At 52.1% G+C, this 16,810-nt stretch overlaps 4 protein-coding genes across 4 annotated transcripts; 2 read left to right on the top strand and 2 right to left on the bottom strand.

Moving 5' to 3' along the window:
* Nucleotides 1–2,451: 2,451 nt before the first annotated feature.
* bro1 (putative signal transduction protein BroA) lies at nucleotides 2,452–5,533 on the bottom strand (the record flags this gene model as incomplete). Its single annotated transcript, XM_057147310.1, has 3 exons — nucleotides 2,452–3,555; nucleotides 3,605–5,192; nucleotides 5,256–5,533. 3 exons carry the CDS (start codon nucleotides 5,531–5,533, stop codon nucleotides 2,452–2,454), a joined length of 2,970 nt encoding a protein of 989 aa, XP_057015196.1.
* Nucleotides 5,534–6,282: 749 nt separating this feature from the next.
* On the bottom strand, nucleotides 6,283–8,589 carry N7473_001369 (putative mitochondrial DnaJ chaperone (Mdj1); the record flags this gene model as incomplete). Its single annotated transcript, XM_057147309.1, has 4 exons — nucleotides 6,283–6,463; nucleotides 6,534–7,789; nucleotides 7,861–8,055; nucleotides 8,464–8,589. The coding sequence occupies 4 exons, from the start codon at nucleotides 8,587–8,589 to the stop codon at nucleotides 6,283–6,285; spliced, it is 1,758 nt and encodes a 585-aa protein (XP_057015195.1).
* N7473_001368 (endopeptidase La) lies at nucleotides 8,517–11,993 on the top strand (the record flags this gene model as incomplete). The annotated part of the gene is made up of 3 exons (XM_057147308.1): nucleotides 8,517–11,475; nucleotides 11,542–11,759; nucleotides 11,829–11,993. 3 exons carry the CDS (start codon nucleotides 8,517–8,519, stop codon nucleotides 11,991–11,993), a joined length of 3,342 nt encoding a protein of 1,113 aa, XP_057015194.1.
* Nucleotides 11,994–13,955: 1,962 nt separating this feature from the next.
* On the top strand, nucleotides 13,956–16,739 carry N7473_001367 (protein kinase family protein; the record flags this gene model as incomplete). The annotated part of the gene is made up of 1 exon (XM_057147307.1): nucleotides 13,956–16,739. The coding sequence occupies one exon, from the start codon at nucleotides 13,956–13,958 to the stop codon at nucleotides 16,737–16,739; it is 2,784 nt and encodes a 927-aa protein (XP_057015193.1).
* Between the last annotated feature and the right edge of the window lie 71 nt (nucleotides 16,740–16,810).

The raw sequence follows: 16,810 nt of genomic DNA, 5'->3' as shown, positions 1-16,810 counted from the left end.
GAGGATATACTTAGACCAAAATATGTTTTTTTAACACTGAAGCTCTTGAAGAGGTAGGAGCCGGTCTTGGCTTTTTTGATGTGATTGGTTCTTGAGCAGAATTGCAGAAAAACAAACTCATGAAGAATTACCCTAAATTTCAAATCTAACGCGGCCGTTGTGCCCAAGAGCGGTCGATATTACAGATCCCTAGCTTACTAGGGTTTTAGATTAATGGTTCAATCTCACGAATTCCTTACTATTTTGTCAATCTTGTTGATCACTGACTGTTAGCCTCAGACCAAGTGGTCGATAGTCGGGTTTTGAACCGGCCCTTAAATACGACCGGAAGTTGGGGGCTAAATCCCGTCCTTAGCTCAGCTTTGGCCAGATACTTAGGAACCACCTACCTGCATTTTGAATCAATATATATGGTCGAGCCTTAGGGATCATCTCTAAGCCTCATTCTCAGTACTGCATTTGAGTGAAAAATGTGGGGAGTTCAAGCTTCCACAAGCCACTTGCGTTGTTGCTCAGATCTGAGGCTTGACCATCTTGGGAAGGCGCAAGGCTTGGCATTGATCATCCAACCATCGGAGTTAAGACGGATTCATCATCACTTATCTGACAAGTGAGCTTTGTCATGAACGATCTTAAAAGAATTCTACCACATCCGAGTCCCTTAGCTCTAGAATATCTTCAACTCGATATCACCTTTTTGTCGACCCCTGGACGCCTTCGTTCGGAATCAACTACTCGTTAGGCTTTGTACTATATCTACTCTACGGCATCATGGGACCGCCAAGAACTCAATTCATCCTCGTCTCATCCAATGATCCTGAAGAGGCTACCAGATCAGCTACACGGCAACGGAAACTTGCCCACTCCCACGCTGCTCGCTCAGCTCATGCCAAGGCAAGGCGCCTTCGAACAATACAATACCAAGCACAGAAAAACTCCACAAAACAAGGTGGCTTAGTCGAAATATCCGTTAAGCTAGGGCCCTGGAAAGAGCATCCAAATACGCCGCTTGTCACCATCTTGTCAGCCGATCGGAAGGATCCCTTTATGAGCTTTGCAACACCATTGAAACCAATTGAGGAAATGTTATTTGACCACTGTATGTATGACCAATCTGGAAATACAACTCATCACTAAAATCTATGAGATGTGACTGTGATCATCCCGCTTATGCGATGTAATGAGCCGACTCTCGAATTTACACAGCGCATGACGAGTACCTGGGTACCACTCGCGCGCGCCGATGCAAGTCTTCTAGATATTATATTCCTCTTATCATGTCGGCATCTCTCTGCAAGTTATACGCAGTCGCATCAGGAATCAAGCTTTACTCAAAGAGCATTTCATTACAAGAGTGTATGCCTGAAAGTACTACGAGATGCAATCTCAAATGAGGCGCCCTGCTTTAGTGACTCCACTGTTGCAAAAGCGATAATGCTGGCTTACGATGAGGTACGATGCATTCCTAAGGCGACACAAGCTGTTAATTTCTAACAAGTTTAGTTGTTTGTGCATGATACGAGGATGTTGAAACATCATATGGAAGGGGCTTTGAAGATGGTTGCATTAAAGGGGGGACCCGAGACTCTCGGTCTCGATGGCTTGCTTAAGCATTTATTGTTCAAGTTAGTATCTAAGGGGGCAAACGAGGCAGATCTTCAGCTTGAGTTTCCTTGGGATATTCATTCAGATTGGGGTGCATATATGCCTTGAATAGACCTTTGATAGTCACTAAATGAGATAGATTCTTTCTTTCAAAATAGGCAACTTCCCGCTCATTGGCCACTTACCTAGAAATAATTGAATCTCACTTTACTTCCATCTCATTAGAATTATTGTCCGCCACAATCTTAACCATATCTCTAATGGAAAACAACATCAGACTCAACATCTATCAATGAGCAAATCCAAGCGACTCAAAAATCTCCCGATCCCACTTCGTCCTATGAAACCCCATCCATATACCAGGCCCAAGCCCCGGAATCCTACGTTCATCCTCAAGCAACAGCCCCTATTGAGAGCGATTGAGAGAGGCAATAGATAACTGGTCTTTAAGGTCACAGTAATCAGTAGTGGCCTCAAAATAGAACTATTATGATCCTGCAGTTTACGTCGAGGGCTTCTGTCCTTCAAAGACATAATCGCTACTGTATATTCGCATTCATCATTTACATAACAACACAGATTCTCTATTCATAGAGAAAACAATCACGAACATCCACATTCTGCAAAAATCAGGCCCAGAATAGAGGATGGTGTAGAATATAAAGCCAAGACCTACTAAAATGGGAGTCAAGGAGGTGATACCGAGCTCACACAACAAAAGGCAAAAGAAAAAAAGAACGCCGAGAAACATGCCCCTTCCACTCATTTTGTCCCCGCCTTAAGAGACATATGTGAATACACATACTGTATGCTTATTTCCATGCGTTCAGACCTGCCCAGGGGTCATTAGCGTTTGGCGGCTGTTGCGGCTGAGACTGAGAAGGGGCCTTGTGGTGTGCGTAAGGCCTGGCCTGCGCATATCCGCCGGGTCCAGAGGGGTACGCCCCGCCGGCAGAGGGTGGGTAGTTGGTTTGTTGCGGGCGCGGTGGAGGTGGGGGGAGGGATGTATCCCTGCGGAGCCATATAGTTCGGGGTCACGGCAGCAGCGGTGGGTGCCGGGCTAGCACTTGAGTAGCCGCTGTATACCGTAGGTGTTTGGGAGAAGAATTGCTGGTTTGGGGGCGGGGAAACAGGAGTCTGGTATGGGTACGCCATGGGATTGTACCCCTCGGAAAGTGGAGCAGCAGCACCTTGCTGGAAGGGCTGACCAGGTACGTATCCCGGGTTGCTACCCATGTACTGACCATAAGGTGCTGGGGAGTGGGAGAGAGGGACGGCTTGTTGCGGTGCGCCTGGCATGCTAGGCGGGTAGCGGGGTGACATCTGTGGCGATGGCCCCGTCATTGAATAAGATGGGGTTTGAACAGGAGGTGGCGGAGATTTGACCTTGGAGGGAGGGGCAACCGCAGAACCGGTGGATGGTGAGATTGATGGCCCTTTAGGTTCCGTAGAGAGACGCTCCATCAACAGGCGGAGCTTCTCCCGCTCACGATCCTCCTGCTCAGAGACGCCGCTAGCCTTGTCACGCTCGATCTGGCTCAAAAGCTGTGCACCCTCAGACCGGCGATTGCTAATGAAAGTCTCAACATTTTTCCGCAGACTCTCCACATTCTCACCCATATCTTGGTAGAATGTGCGAGCTTGCAGAATACCAGAAGAGAGACCGTTGAATGCCTCATACACCTTCTTATATCGAGCCATAACAGAGTTTCTCTGTTTCGAGACAGATTCATATTTGGACTGTTCAGACTGGACTCGCTTGTCTTGAAGCAGGGCTGCGTATGTTTTCGTGAGCTCCTTCATCAAGGAGGACTGTCTGTGATTCGCTTGCATGAGGCGAGTTTGATGTGGCCGGAACTTTTCAAGTTCGGTCTCAAAGAGTTGGCTTTCTTGGCCGGCGATAGACTTCTTATTCAATATCAGAACGTTCGATATGTCGTCATTGCGGACCTGATTAGTGGTTAGCGGTAGTCTATATCCAGCAGGATTCTCCTCCTACCTTCTCCTTCAGATCTTTTAAAGTTGTGGCCCGATCTTGCTTGACGAGATTCAGCTTGTGCAAGATTCCTTCCACCTTTGCGATCTGTTCCGAGACAGACGCACTGCCCTCATCATACACATCGTCCAAAAGACTACCTTCCGCCGGACTAGCCACACCATTCTTGCCCTTGCTATGCTTAGTTCCAGCCTTGATCATTGCTTTCTGATAGAGCACATCAGCCTCGTCCGTCTCTCCGGCCGATCGCATCTGGTCAAAGTCCCCTTCGTATTGTCGGAACGTGGCAGACAGTTGGGTATCACTCGCACTGGCCTCGCTGATGGTGTCTCTGTATGTGCGAACATCTCCACGGAGTGTTGTGTTTAAGCGGCTGCTAGGCTGCTGGCTCCAGTCTGCGCCGTACTTGGAGCGCATTTTCTCGCACACGCTCTCCTCCAAATCCAACTGTTTGGAGCAGTGGTCCAATTGTGTCTGGACATCATTCTTGCGCTCCTGGAGCTCGTCGAGGGCCTTGTGGAATGGCTTGTGGCCTGCGAGTTCTGAGCACCAGCGGCGGAACTCTTCATCAACAGTCATTTCTTGATCCATGCCACCCTTCAGAATGTTGAGACTCCCTGGGAGCTTCAGATAATCCAGGCTAGCAGCCATCTCACCATCGGCCGTGTCAACTTTCTCAGTTTCAGCGCGAATCAACTTAGCCTTCTCCTCGTCATAGAGACTGGCGGTCTCCGTGACGGAAATAGGAACGAGTTTCTGGAAAATATCCGGTCCAATGATGCGTTGGATATCTTGTCCCTGATAAAGCTCGCTAACAGGGATTGCTTTGGCCGCGGCCAACTTGGGAACTGCAGACAAGCCAGCCTCGTTAGGGACGGGTTGGTGGTAAATGAAATCATTGTCTTTGACGATCGTAGCCAGCATGGCTTGCACATTTGCGAGATTGTGCTTGACAAGGTCCACCAAGTTGGCTCCGGCCTCTACCGGCAGGTTCGAGGTGGCAGAAGCCGAGGATGGGAAGGACTTGGCCCAGGTGAGTGCTGTAGTAGCCTGCTTCTCTGCCATTTGCAGTCGAGCAACAGCTACACCATGCGAGTTACCTTCGCTGTCTGCAATCGCCTGGAAGTAGGATGCGGTGGACCCCATATGTGCGGTCTTGGCCTGTACCATGATCGACCATACCTTGTCGAAGACGTTCTTAGTCACGAAGTCTTGCATTGTCTCCGCGGCTTGAGAATAGAGGTAGGCGGCTTGGCCTGCCAGTTTCGCAAGGAATCCCGGCTTCTTCTTATCTTGTATTTGCTTCTCCAAAAACACCTCCTGGGCTTGGGCGAGAGTGATATGAATCAAGGTCTTGACGGTGTCTCGGTTTAAATCGGTCGAGGGCGCATGCAAAAAGTTCTCATTGATGTATGTGAACATCCCCGCGGATGCCTGGAATGAGTGGTACGCCGTCTTGACACCAACATCCTCGGCCCGATTCTGGTTTGCGGCATGGCAGGACAGGACGGCGGAGATGTTGAAGATGATGGAAGCTTTCTCGTAGGCTAAGGAGTATTGGGAGGTCGGCTTGTGAGTGAATGCATCGTACCTAGGGTAGAAAATTGGTCAGCTGGGGGGCTAAATAACCCAAGTGAAGCGGTCAAGGGCGTACCATGTAAAGGAGATCTTGATGTGATTCTCATCGACGGGGAAGCGGAGGTCCAACAGCTCCAGCTGGCCGTAGTATCGATAAAGCAAGTCACGACCGGTGGCGCTATCCTTACCAGCGCCTCTCATATCCTGTCGAAGGCGGTTGAGTGTCGCACATTCTTGGCTGTAGCGCTCGGGGTCCTCGCCATAGGTCTGCCGGATGTAATCCTTGAGGGGCTGGATCCAATCGATCTCGTTGGTCTGCTTCAACGGGCAGGAGAGCATAGGTGACTGAACCATGGTCGGATGGTTGTCAGGAGCAATGCGCTCCCATCCACTAGCGATAACGTAAAAAGAGAGAAGCGAGCACGAGAGGGAGGCGAGGCGGGTTCAACGGTGCTCCTGAGGGGGTCGGGATCGATGCTGTGGGGTAAAGGGAGGGCGGGAGGTCGGGGCCTAACGGTGATCACTGCTTGGTCAATGACGTCGGTCCGAAGGAGTCCCCTGCGGATGTCAAGAGGGTCGGGATGGAATTGAATCGCGATAGAGAAGAGAGGTAAATGGCAGGTGGGGGGAGATGAGATGCTTACGGAGGAGAGGGAGAGGTAGGGAGTGACAGAGTGGGATGTGATGTCCAGCAGTGACCAGTGACGACCGTGTTGTGATGGCCTGGGCGGGCGCCAACCAACCACGCGCCAGTTTAGACTTGCAGATTATATAGTTCCAGGGGCTCGGTACTCGCTTAATTCTGTGACTTAGCTATATACTTCAGGTAGTACGAAGTACGATAGGCAGAAGAATAAACATTCTAGATGATTTGAATTGGAAATCCCTGTAATGCAGAGAAAGTAGAGAGCTTTCATGGCTACCTAAACACAACAAGTAGTAATACAAGTGAACTGCCCCACCCCAAAAACAGGCAGAACCAGGCCTTCCGATCTCGCCGGCGCTATGACATGGTGAACAAATAGACCAGATGAAAAGATCAAGAAATAAATACAAAGCCCAAGGTGGTATACAAATACACAGAGATTTACAGTAGCTCTTTTTTAACTCGACTTCTTCGAGTCGTCCTTGCTGGCATCGGTCTTGCCAGCATCCTTGTTATCCTTAGCATCCTTGGCCTCGGGCTTTGAAGGATCACAGTTCTTATCCGTCAGCTTGTGCCAGATGGATTTGAGGAATCCTTCGTCTCTGCCGTTACCGGCAGACTCGGAGGGCGATGCAGGGCTGGAGAGATAAGATGTCAGCATTGCATATTACGAAGACGGTCTGATGTATAAGGAAAGATTGAACTTACCTCTCTTTGTTGAAATTCATGGTCCGCTTAGCCGTCTTGTCATTCATCTCATCCGCAAGGACCTCCAAAATAGTCCGCTGGTTACCGGTCAGGTACTTCGGCATAGCAACCTTGAACTCGACCTTCAGGTCACCTGTGGGGCTGAAGCGGCCACCACGGCCTCCGAGCTTCTTCATACCCATGCCGGACAAGGTGATCCGATCACCGGTGCCGGTGCCGGTAGCCACCTTGACCTTGACTTCGTTGTCGAGGGTCGGAATCGTCACCTCACCACCGAGAAGAGCGGTGGTAAGAGGGAGGGTGGCGGTGTAAAGGATGTCGGATCCGTTGCGGCTGAATCGCTGATCGGGAGCAACTCGAATAGTGACATATAGATCACCCCGTTGAGTTCGAGCACCGGCTGCGGCAGATGTTCCAGTAGGTGGGGCATCACCCTCCCCGGTCACCCTCATCCGCATACCATCCTCAACACCAGCAGGGATATCCACCTTGATGGTCTTGCGTTCCCGAACGACACCGTTTCCATGGCATCCACCACACTCCGATCCGCGGGGAACGATCATACCAATACCTCCACAGGCATCGCAAGTCGCAGCAACCTGGAAACCACCTTGCATGAAGTGAACACGGGTTCCGGAGCCATTGCATTGCTTGCACTGGGACCGCTTTGCGCCGGACTTCAATCCATCGCCCTTGCAAGTTCCGCATTGTGTCAAGGGAGTGATGTTGATCTCCTTAGACGTTCCCTTGGCAGCCTCCATGAATGAAATGTTGTTCTGTACTTCGATGTCCTCGCCGACGAGAATCTGCTCCTGGAAGGGATTGCGTCGCCCACGAGCGCCTCGGCGAGCGCCTCCAGCGAAAGCGCCAAAGAGGTCCTCAAAGTTGATATCCTGCGCAAAGCCTCCACCGAATGGGCTACCACCAAATCCACCACCGCCGAAGCCACCGAAGCCGCCGGCGCCAGCGAAGGGGTTACCGCCGGCATTGGGGTCGAACCCGCCATTCTGGTCAAAGGCTGCGGAGCCAAATCGATCGTAGTTCTCGCGCTTCTTCGCATCGGATAGCAATTCGTAGGCGGATTGCGCTTCGGCAAACTTTTCCTTGGCATTGGCATCTTTGTTGGTATCCGGGTGGTATTTCTTGGCCATGCCGTAGTATGCCTTCTTGATGTCACTGGCGGAGGCGCCTTTGTCCACTCCGAGGACCTTATAGGGATCGGGAATCGCCGAGAGGGGAGAAGTGGTATGGAAGATCTGTGAAAGCGTCAGTCTATTGCATGAAGGCGAGATAAAGCAGCCTGTGAGAGCCCAAATGTGTCACATACTCTAACCGACGGCGCAATGAAGGATTTCTTCTTATGAACACTCTCACGCAGTCGTCTAGCGGAGGTTTCAGAGGCTGTCGCGTGATATCCCCGTTTCCGGTTTGCAGAGCAGACATGTTGGCTGGCTGTCTGTTTCGAACATGTCGATGGTGCCCGCAGCAGGCGCGCGGGGGAGGCCCGCGGCCTTGGGGAATGCTGCGGATGGGTTCATGAGTTGTAATTCCCAAGCAGTGGTTGGCTAATTGTTAATAGAATTGGAATCGAGCGGGAGAACAATCAAATGGGATCAAAAAGAGCGAAAGACGGGCGGAAAACCGGGTGAAGTCTTAAAATTGGTAAACCCGAGGATAGCCTTTAATCCAGTCGGCTTCTCCTGTTCGCTGAAAGAAGCTTCTGGGCGGCTCGGTAGAAGGCTTGCTCGGAGAAACGGTCGGCCCGTGCCAGGATGATGAAAGATGGAGCTGCTTACAGAGCGGTGTTCCGAGGCCGGAACTTGCGTTTCCTTAACACTCATCACTTCTCTGCCATTATTCTCACGACTGCATCTTTCCCGAAGCTGCTATACGGGTGCTTCGAGGTTCTATTCAATACCCAAATCCCTACCGTATCCGATTCTACCCCAACCTCCACCGCATCACGCGACTCGATCCAGTAGCATGCTCCGCGGCCAAACCCTCCCCTGGAGAGCTGCGCTCCATCAAACACCTCGCCCTCTCCTTCGTCGGCCATTCCTGATCTCTTCAAGGAACAATGCGACCTTCCGATCAGCATTGACATCGGCCCGACTCTCTCGGTCCTTTCCATCAGCCCCCCGCACGTTCTCCTCGAGCTCCATCCGGCGGAAAGAGAAACCCCCACCAGAGGATCAGAAAGACGAGCAAGAACAGAAGGAGGGGGAAGAATCACAGCGAAATGATAAGGAGGTCGACCGAGCTCCTGAGCCTCGAAGGAAAGCTCTCGACTCGGGGAAGACCGGGGACCAGACAGTCTCCACGCGGAGAAAGGACCGGTCCTCCGGTGATAAAGAGCAGCGCAGCTTAGAGGAGGAATCGAAGAAAGATGCCAACGCAGCGGATGGGAAGGGTGATTCGAATCAGACGCCAGCTCCCATACCGCCAAGCGGCGGCTTGGCTGACTCAAAGCCTAGCTCGGCCAGCAGCGGTGGCAGTGGCGGCAATGACGACGGTAGCAAGAAGGGAAAAAAGGGTTCCGGAGATAAGGCTCTACAGAAGCCCGCGGTCCCGGATGTATACCCACAGGTGATGGCCATTCCTATCGCCAAGCGTCCCCTCTTCCCCGGATTCTACAAAGCTATCACTATCCGGGACCCCAATGTTGCGGCTGCGATCCAGGATATGATGAAGCGGGGTCAACCCTATGTCGGCGCATTCTTGTTCAAGGATGACAACGCCGACGGCGATGTGATTGAGAACTTGGAAGATGTCTACGATACCGGTGTCTTCGCTCAAATCACCGCTGCTTACCCTCTTCGTGGCGAGGCCAGCGGTGTGACCGCTGTGTTGTACCCTCACCGACGTATTAAGATCTCCTCACTGCTCCCGCCTACCGAAACGAAGAAAGATGCTGCTACCTCGGAGGAGAAGACTAGTGAAAAGCGAGGTGACGTTGTTGCAAGCTTTGAAGAAGGAACACCCGAAAATGCCCCCAAGGACCACTATGAGCCCACTTCCTTCCTCCGGAAATACCCTGTCAGCTTGGTGAATGTGGAGAATCTTGCGGAGGAACCATATGATAAGAAGAATGGAATTATTCGTGCTGTGACGAGTGAGATCGTGAATGTGTGCAAGGAGATCGCCACCCTGAACCCCTTGTTCCGTGATCAGATCTCGGCCTTCTACACGGATCAATTCCCTGGAAACCTCAGTGATGAGCCCGCTAAGCTTGCTGATTTTGCCGCCGCGGTCTCTGCTGGTGAGCTGCATGAGATGCAAGAGGTGCTGGAGACTATGAACATTGAGGAGCGTCTTCCCAAGGCGCTTGTTGTTTTGAAGAAGGAGTTGATGAACGCACAGCTTCAGTCCAAGATCACCAAGGATGTGGAGGCCAAGATCCAAAAGCGCCAGCGTGAATACTGGCTCATGGAGCAGATGAAGGGCATCAAGCGCGAGCTTGGGATCGAGTCCGACGGCAAGGATAAGCTTGTGGAGAGGTTCAAGGAGAAGGCAGAGAAGCTAGCTATGCCTGAGGCTGTTAAGAAGGTCTTCGAAGAAGAGATCAACAAGCTTGCTCACTTGGAGCCCGCTGCTTCGGAGTTTAATGTCACCCGCAACTACTTGGACTGGTTGACCCAAATTCCATGGGGCCAGAAGAGTGTGGAGAACTTCGGCATTAAGAATGCGGTAAGCGTTTTGGACGAGGATCACTACGGCCTGAAGGACGTCAAGGATCGTATTCTTGAGTTCATTGCTGTTGGCAAGCTCCGCGGCACAGTGGAGGGTAAGATTATCTGCCTTGTTGGCCCTCCTGGTGTGGGTAAGACCAGTATCGGCAAGTCAGTGGCTCGTGCTCTGAACAGGCAATACTACCGCTTCTCTGTGGGTGGTCTGACCGATGTTGCGGAGATCAAGGGTCACCGACGAACCTACGTTGGTGCTCTCCCCGGCCGCATCATTCAAGCTCTTAAGAAGTGCCAGACGGAGAACCCCTTGATCTTGATTGATGAGATCGACAAGATTGGCCGAGGCCACCAGGGTGACCCTTCTTCCGCTCTCTTGGAGTTGCTTGACCCTGAGCAAAACTCCTCGTTCCTGGATCACTACATGGATGTCCCTGTGGACTTGTCTAAGGTCCTCTTCGTCTGCACAGCCAACGTCACCGACACTATTCCTCGACCCCTACTTGACCGTATGGAGTTGATTGAACTCTCCGGCTACGTGGCGGACGAGAAGATGGCCATTGCTCAGCGATACCTGGCCCCCGCGGCGCGGGAGTTGACGGGCTTGAAGGACGTGGATGTTACCCTTGAGCAGGAAGCTATTGAAGAGCTCATCAAGTCGTACTGCCGCGAGAGCGGTGTCCGTAACCTGAAGAAGCAGATTGAGAAGGTATACCGGAAGGCAGCCTTCAAGATCGTTCAGGACTTGGGCGAGGAGGCGCTGCCCGAAGAGGCTGCTTTGACCGATGAGGGCAAGGCTGCTCAAGAGGAAGCGAAGGAGCATGAGCCTGCGGATCCCGCAGAGACCCCTCTCGAGCCCGAGAAGTCGACTGCAGAGACCCCGCGTCACGCCCTCAAGGTTCCCGGGAACGTTCACGTCAGCATCAGCAAGGAGACCCTGAAGGATTACGTTGGACCCCCAGTCTTCACCGCCGATCGTCTGTACGAGACGTTCCCACCTGGTGTTACCATGGGTCTGGCTTGGACTAGCATGGGCGGAGCCGCGCTGTATGTTGAATGTATTCTGGAGAACGCTCTGAAGTACCAGTCCCGGCCGGGTCTGGAGATCACCGGTAATCTGCAAAATGTCATGAAGGAATCGTCGCACATTGCCTACTCCTTCGCCAAGTCTGTTATGGCTCGGGACTTCTCTGAGAACCTATTCTTTGAGAAGGCCAAGGTCCACCTGCACTGCCCTGAGGGTGCTGTTCCCAAGGACGGTATGTTTAAAACTTCTATTCATGGTGAATACCTCAGTTGTTCAATTGCTAATACCCTCCCACTAGGTCCCTCTGCTGGTATCACCATGGCTAGCTCCCTGCTTTCCTTGGCCCTGAATCACCCTCTCGATCCCACTATCGCCATGACCGGTGAATTGACTGTCACCGGCAAGGTCCTCCGCATCGGTGGTCTACGAGAGAAGACCGTCGCTGCTCGTCGGGCCGGCGCAACCAAGGTTATTTTCCCAGCTGACAACACATCCGACTGGCTCGAGCTTCCTGAGGTATGTTCGCTATTTTCAAATTTAATCGTCTCTTTCTCTCCGCCGATCAGTGCTAACCCCACTCTACAGAATATCAAGGAGGGTATCGAAGGCCACCCGGTCAGCTGGTACTCCGAAGTCTTCGACATTCTCTTCGCCGACCTCAACCGCGATGCCGCCCGCACCATCTGGCAGAAGGCACTCGCCAAGCCCGCCAACCAGAAGAACGAGCGGGACGGTGAGGATGACGAGTGAAACGCGATTTTGATCTAATTGTAATGTCCCGGCTCGGAAATTGGAAACCTGTGGTATATATGCCTTCTTTTGTGGGTTGCGAATTTGTGATTTTACCCCCCCTTGTATAGTTGCGTGGTCTTTCTGGGATGTACATTGTACATGGCGTCTTTTCAGTGTCCTTTTTTTGGACATGGAATGCATGGACTGGAGTTGTTGGTGGTTAGACGTTCTTTGTTTTCTTTTATGTATGAGGGCCACCCCCAGAAGAAAAGGATCAGTACTCCACTCTTTGAATTGAATAGAAAGGATGATTGGTGGATGCGCCTGTTGGGGTGGTCTAGCATTCTCTTTGTTTTCTGTCATTTGTATACTTCCTCTTGGCGAGTGACCTAACCAAGCTGTAGACGACAGCCTTGGTAGCAAAACGAAAGACCGAGACTAGCAGTAATAATTAGATTCGAAGTATCCATCTAGGAAATGAATTGTATTAGACTGTCATAGCCTATGTGAACGAAATTGAGTTGCTCTGCTGAGCTCCTTTATGGATTCTATCTACTTATTAGACTATCCGCCTACGTTCGAAGAAGCTGAGTTTAGTTTCTTAGTACTTCTTTCACGGCCCATTCCCAAACTTTTTTCTCATATCGTTCTTAGGAACATGGGATGGGCAATTCTTGTTTATATTGATGCCCGTTTCTGTCCAAGAGTCGATCCTCCATATTGTGCTTAACCGAGGTATTAGATAGACCGGTATATCAAACTTGGATCATTTAGGGATTTATCTACTTATGACTCACGATTTGTATATTGGTTACTCGCATTACTATTTGCCCAGCCTTTCCATTTATCTCTTGGCCATGGAACAAGCGCGGACGATGACGAGGCGTTCCATGAACAGGGATAGGCGCCCCTTTGAATGGACAGGGTCGATGTATACAAAGTCAATCAATCAACGCCCAACCAAACGGATAACTGCCATGCAGGCCACGATTTAGGATCCCACCGATGGCAATCTTGTGTTGGGCAAGTTCTCGATCGAACTAGTCTAGGCCATTAGGATGAATTTATAGATCGTTCGCCAAATCTCGCGACCCTCGTTGCGTCCTTCCAATCAGGCATAAGCTGTCAGGCCGCAACGCATCATTTCCCAATTTTATCTGTGCGCGATGAATCATATCCTGGCGCTTTTTTTCCACTTTCACTCCCTTGATTTCCCTTTTTTTTCCTATTTCCTGCCAGCATGATCTGATTGATCATTGATCCCCTGCAGAGTCCTTTTTCTGGCTGCGGCGTTATTCGCTATAATTGATTATCCTTCTGCTCTGTGAGACATTGAAGCCTTGCAGTGGATCAGCGCATCACGCCCGCCAGCAACGGTTATTTTTTTTCTCGGTACTTTTTCTTCCTTGGACTTGAACCTTGGGAGACTTGGGATGAACGAGATCAAAACTGTTTGATGTCAAGTCGATTTTCACCGATATCTGATCAGGATTATAATATTTTTTTCTCAGCTGTTGTGCACCGCCTTTTTCCCATGCTCTCGTCTTGTCACGGACCAGCCTCCCAGCCTCCGCGCCCATTGCAACCCGACGTTGTGTGACACGCCAGATTGAATCTTGACCGGGACATACGCGGAAAGCTCTCATCTCTCTGGAGGTTCCTTGGAAGTTCCAAGATACCAGCCAGGCAAAAAAAAAGGGAAACTATTCAGTTTAGAGGGCGACCAGGGATCAGAGATTACAGAAGACAAGCGAGAGACCACAGAAAATCGACGCCAACTACCCAAACCCCGTGCGTAGTGGCCAGTGCAGGTACAACAAACCATTTTTTTTCTCTTCTCCTCTTTCTGGGATCTTCTCCTCCTTAACCCCGCCCACTAGGAGTCCGATCAAAATCGGCTCGATTCTTATGGCCATCGGCGTTCCGGCCGCGGCAGGGTGTTCGAGTCGATCCTTGCACGACTGAGCAACTGCGTGCCGAATGGCCATCTCGCTTGCCAACAGCTCCTGTAGCCCGACGCGGCTGGGTATCCCTTTGGACGAAAAGGGGCCTCAACAGAAGCAGAGCATGTGGCATCGTTTGGGCCTGCGACGATGGCTGGGCCGCGAGGATCGAGACGCTTCGCCCGAGAGGGCCGATAGGAGGCGACAATCTTCTCCCCTATCCCCCCACAACCATGACCAACACCACCACTCCCATCACAATCACCGCGCCGCCTCCGCCGACAACTTCCCACGCGCCAAGCAGGATAACCTGACCCGCCGTCTCTCCCGCAAGGTCGGCGTAGGTCTTCCCCGATCAACCAACTTCAAACGCCAGATTCCCGAGCATCGCGATCGTCTAGCCCCCCTCGAGCCCGATCACCGCCGTGCCCAGTCCGCCGACCGCCAACTGAGCGTCCAAAGAACCAGAACCCATTCTCCACCGCCAACCGTGGGCCCACGACTCTCCGCACCAGAGGTTCAGTGGCTCGGCCCGACGCCCGCATCCACGGTCGACGACGCCGCCGAAACAAACGATGAGAGCGATCTCCATGCCGACTGGGAGAATCCTTCGTATCCGGACGTGACAACCACCCCCTCGGAGATCGAGACCGACCTAGACCGGGAGAAAGAAACGGAGACGCAGGCGCCGGTGCCGGCATCGGCAACTTTGCAGGACGATCTCGAGATGGAGCTGGAGCAGCGATGGATCCTAAATTTGAGTATGCACTTCCGGGACAACTCAGGCCGGGAAAAGTTCTTCGTCACCTACGCCGAAACCCCCACAAAATGGCGACGGGTGACGATTTCAATGGACTATCGGGGAGCCCCGCCCGACTCCCTGGAGCGAGATCTGGAGGAATTACGATACCAGCGCGATAAGTGCGCCCGAATATATGAGTCGATCCGGGAATCGCTGGCCGAAATTCAATTTTACGATACCGTGACGAATCTCAAGGTGGAGACACTGGACGGTCGCCTACACGTCCATGTCACGGAAGATGTCAACGAGATAATACCCTACCCTCCAATCGCCAGTATTCGCCATCTCAGAGGCGCCCGATGCGTACCTGAGCACCTCCTTCACTTCGACTCCCATCTCTCCGGGTTCGTTTACAAGGTTCAACTGGGTGGACACCCGTATATCAAGAAAGAAATTCCGGGCCCCGACACGGTGGACGAGTTTCTCTATGAAATCAACGCCCTACACGCGCTCAACGGCGCACCGAACGTGATTCGGGTTGAAGGCATCGTAGTTGACGATTCGCAGGAGGTGGTCAAGGGCCTGCTGATCAGCTACGCAGAGCAAGGTGCGCTCGTCGATATGCTGTACGAACAGCGTGGACGGATCTCATTTGACCGGCGAGAGCGATGGGCCAAGCAAATCGTCCAGGGTCTCTGCGAGATCCACGAGTCGGGCTACGTCCAAGGTGACTTTACCTTGTCGAACATCGTAGTAGATGCAAATGACGATGCACATATCATTGATATCAACCGCAGGGGCTGTCCGGTCGGCTGGGAGCCGCCTGAGATTGCCGCAAAGATCGAGAGCAATCAACGGATTTCCATGTACATTGGGGTCAAAACGGATCTGTACCAGTTGGGCATGACACTGTGGGCACTCGCCACGGGGGAGGATGAGCCCGAACGACAACACCGTCCGCTGGTCCTTGGATATGACATCGATGTGCCAGACTACTATCGACGCTTGGTCGACATTTGCCTCAGCCCAATGCCCCGACACAGATTAGGGGCGAAGGAGCTCCTCCATTTCTTCCCACCGGATCTTCTTTCACGACGATCTCGGCCTCCCAGCCGAATTTTACTACCTCACGAAATGGAGTCTGCGCCATTCATGACCCCGACAAACGGACTTTATCCTCTCCCTCCGGCAGAAACACAACCCCAATATCGCCGCAAGGAATCTTATGAGCAGGAGCTGCCCAAACCACAAAGTGAGAGTCGACCACGGTCTATGCTCGCAGATAATCACGACGAAGGAAAACGATCAACCATTACACTCGCAGAATCCACCGGGGATGCCGACTTCGCGCCTCGCCACTCGTCTGCATCCACCTTGAATCATGATGACCCTCATAACACGACTCAATGCTGGGATCGTAACCAGTATTCGTTCGGCAATTCAAACTCCGAACCAACCCCGGATGCGAAGGTCCAAAACGCCGTACCCATTTTCTGGGCCAACAATATGGAAAATGGAAACGGCGCCAACGTCGCGGAACCATCGACGCCTTTGGAGCCATCAACGAGCCAGAACGAGTCGGCCCACATTCCAGCACAAGAACTAAGTGAGGACCAGAAGCCCAGCCTCCTCCCAATTGAGTCACACTCGGAGGCTTTGCCCATTGCCGAGCATACACCCTCACCCACTCGGAAACATGTCAGCTTCGACACTCAAACGGATGATGATTCCCATTCGACAACCTCTCTCTTGCTTTCCGCACTACCAATCAACCCTGCCCTCAATCTCTCCAAGCGCAGATCCCTCCCATCCGTACTCAAGGAGGCACAGACTCTGGATAGAAAGACACAGTTCGATTCTGTATCTTCCCTTGCGGAGTCCCGATTACCCATCAACCCTGCTCTCGGCCTCTCTCAACGCAGGTCCCTCCCAGCCATTCCACGCAACACCCAACCACAAACACCCGCCGCAGCTGCTGCCGAATCCGAGTCCATCCGTCAAACCCTTATCACCTTCCTCTCCGAATCCCAACTCCCCATCAACCCCGCCTTCAGCGAAAAACTCGCCAACCTCCCTTAACCTCCTTCTTGCTCTGCTTTTTTCAGCGCAATGCTATTCCCCCAGCAATCTACGCTCCGACCACGTGAACC

Source organism: Penicillium subrubescens, assembly GCF_028828155.1.
Source record: "Penicillium subrubescens strain IBT 31985 chromosome Unknown utg000001l_segment0_segment0, whole genome shotgun sequence".
Classification (NCBI taxonomy): domain Eukaryota; kingdom Fungi; phylum Ascomycota; class Eurotiomycetes; order Eurotiales; family Aspergillaceae; genus Penicillium; species Penicillium subrubescens.
This window is presented reverse-complemented; position numbering and strand designations above follow the sequence as displayed.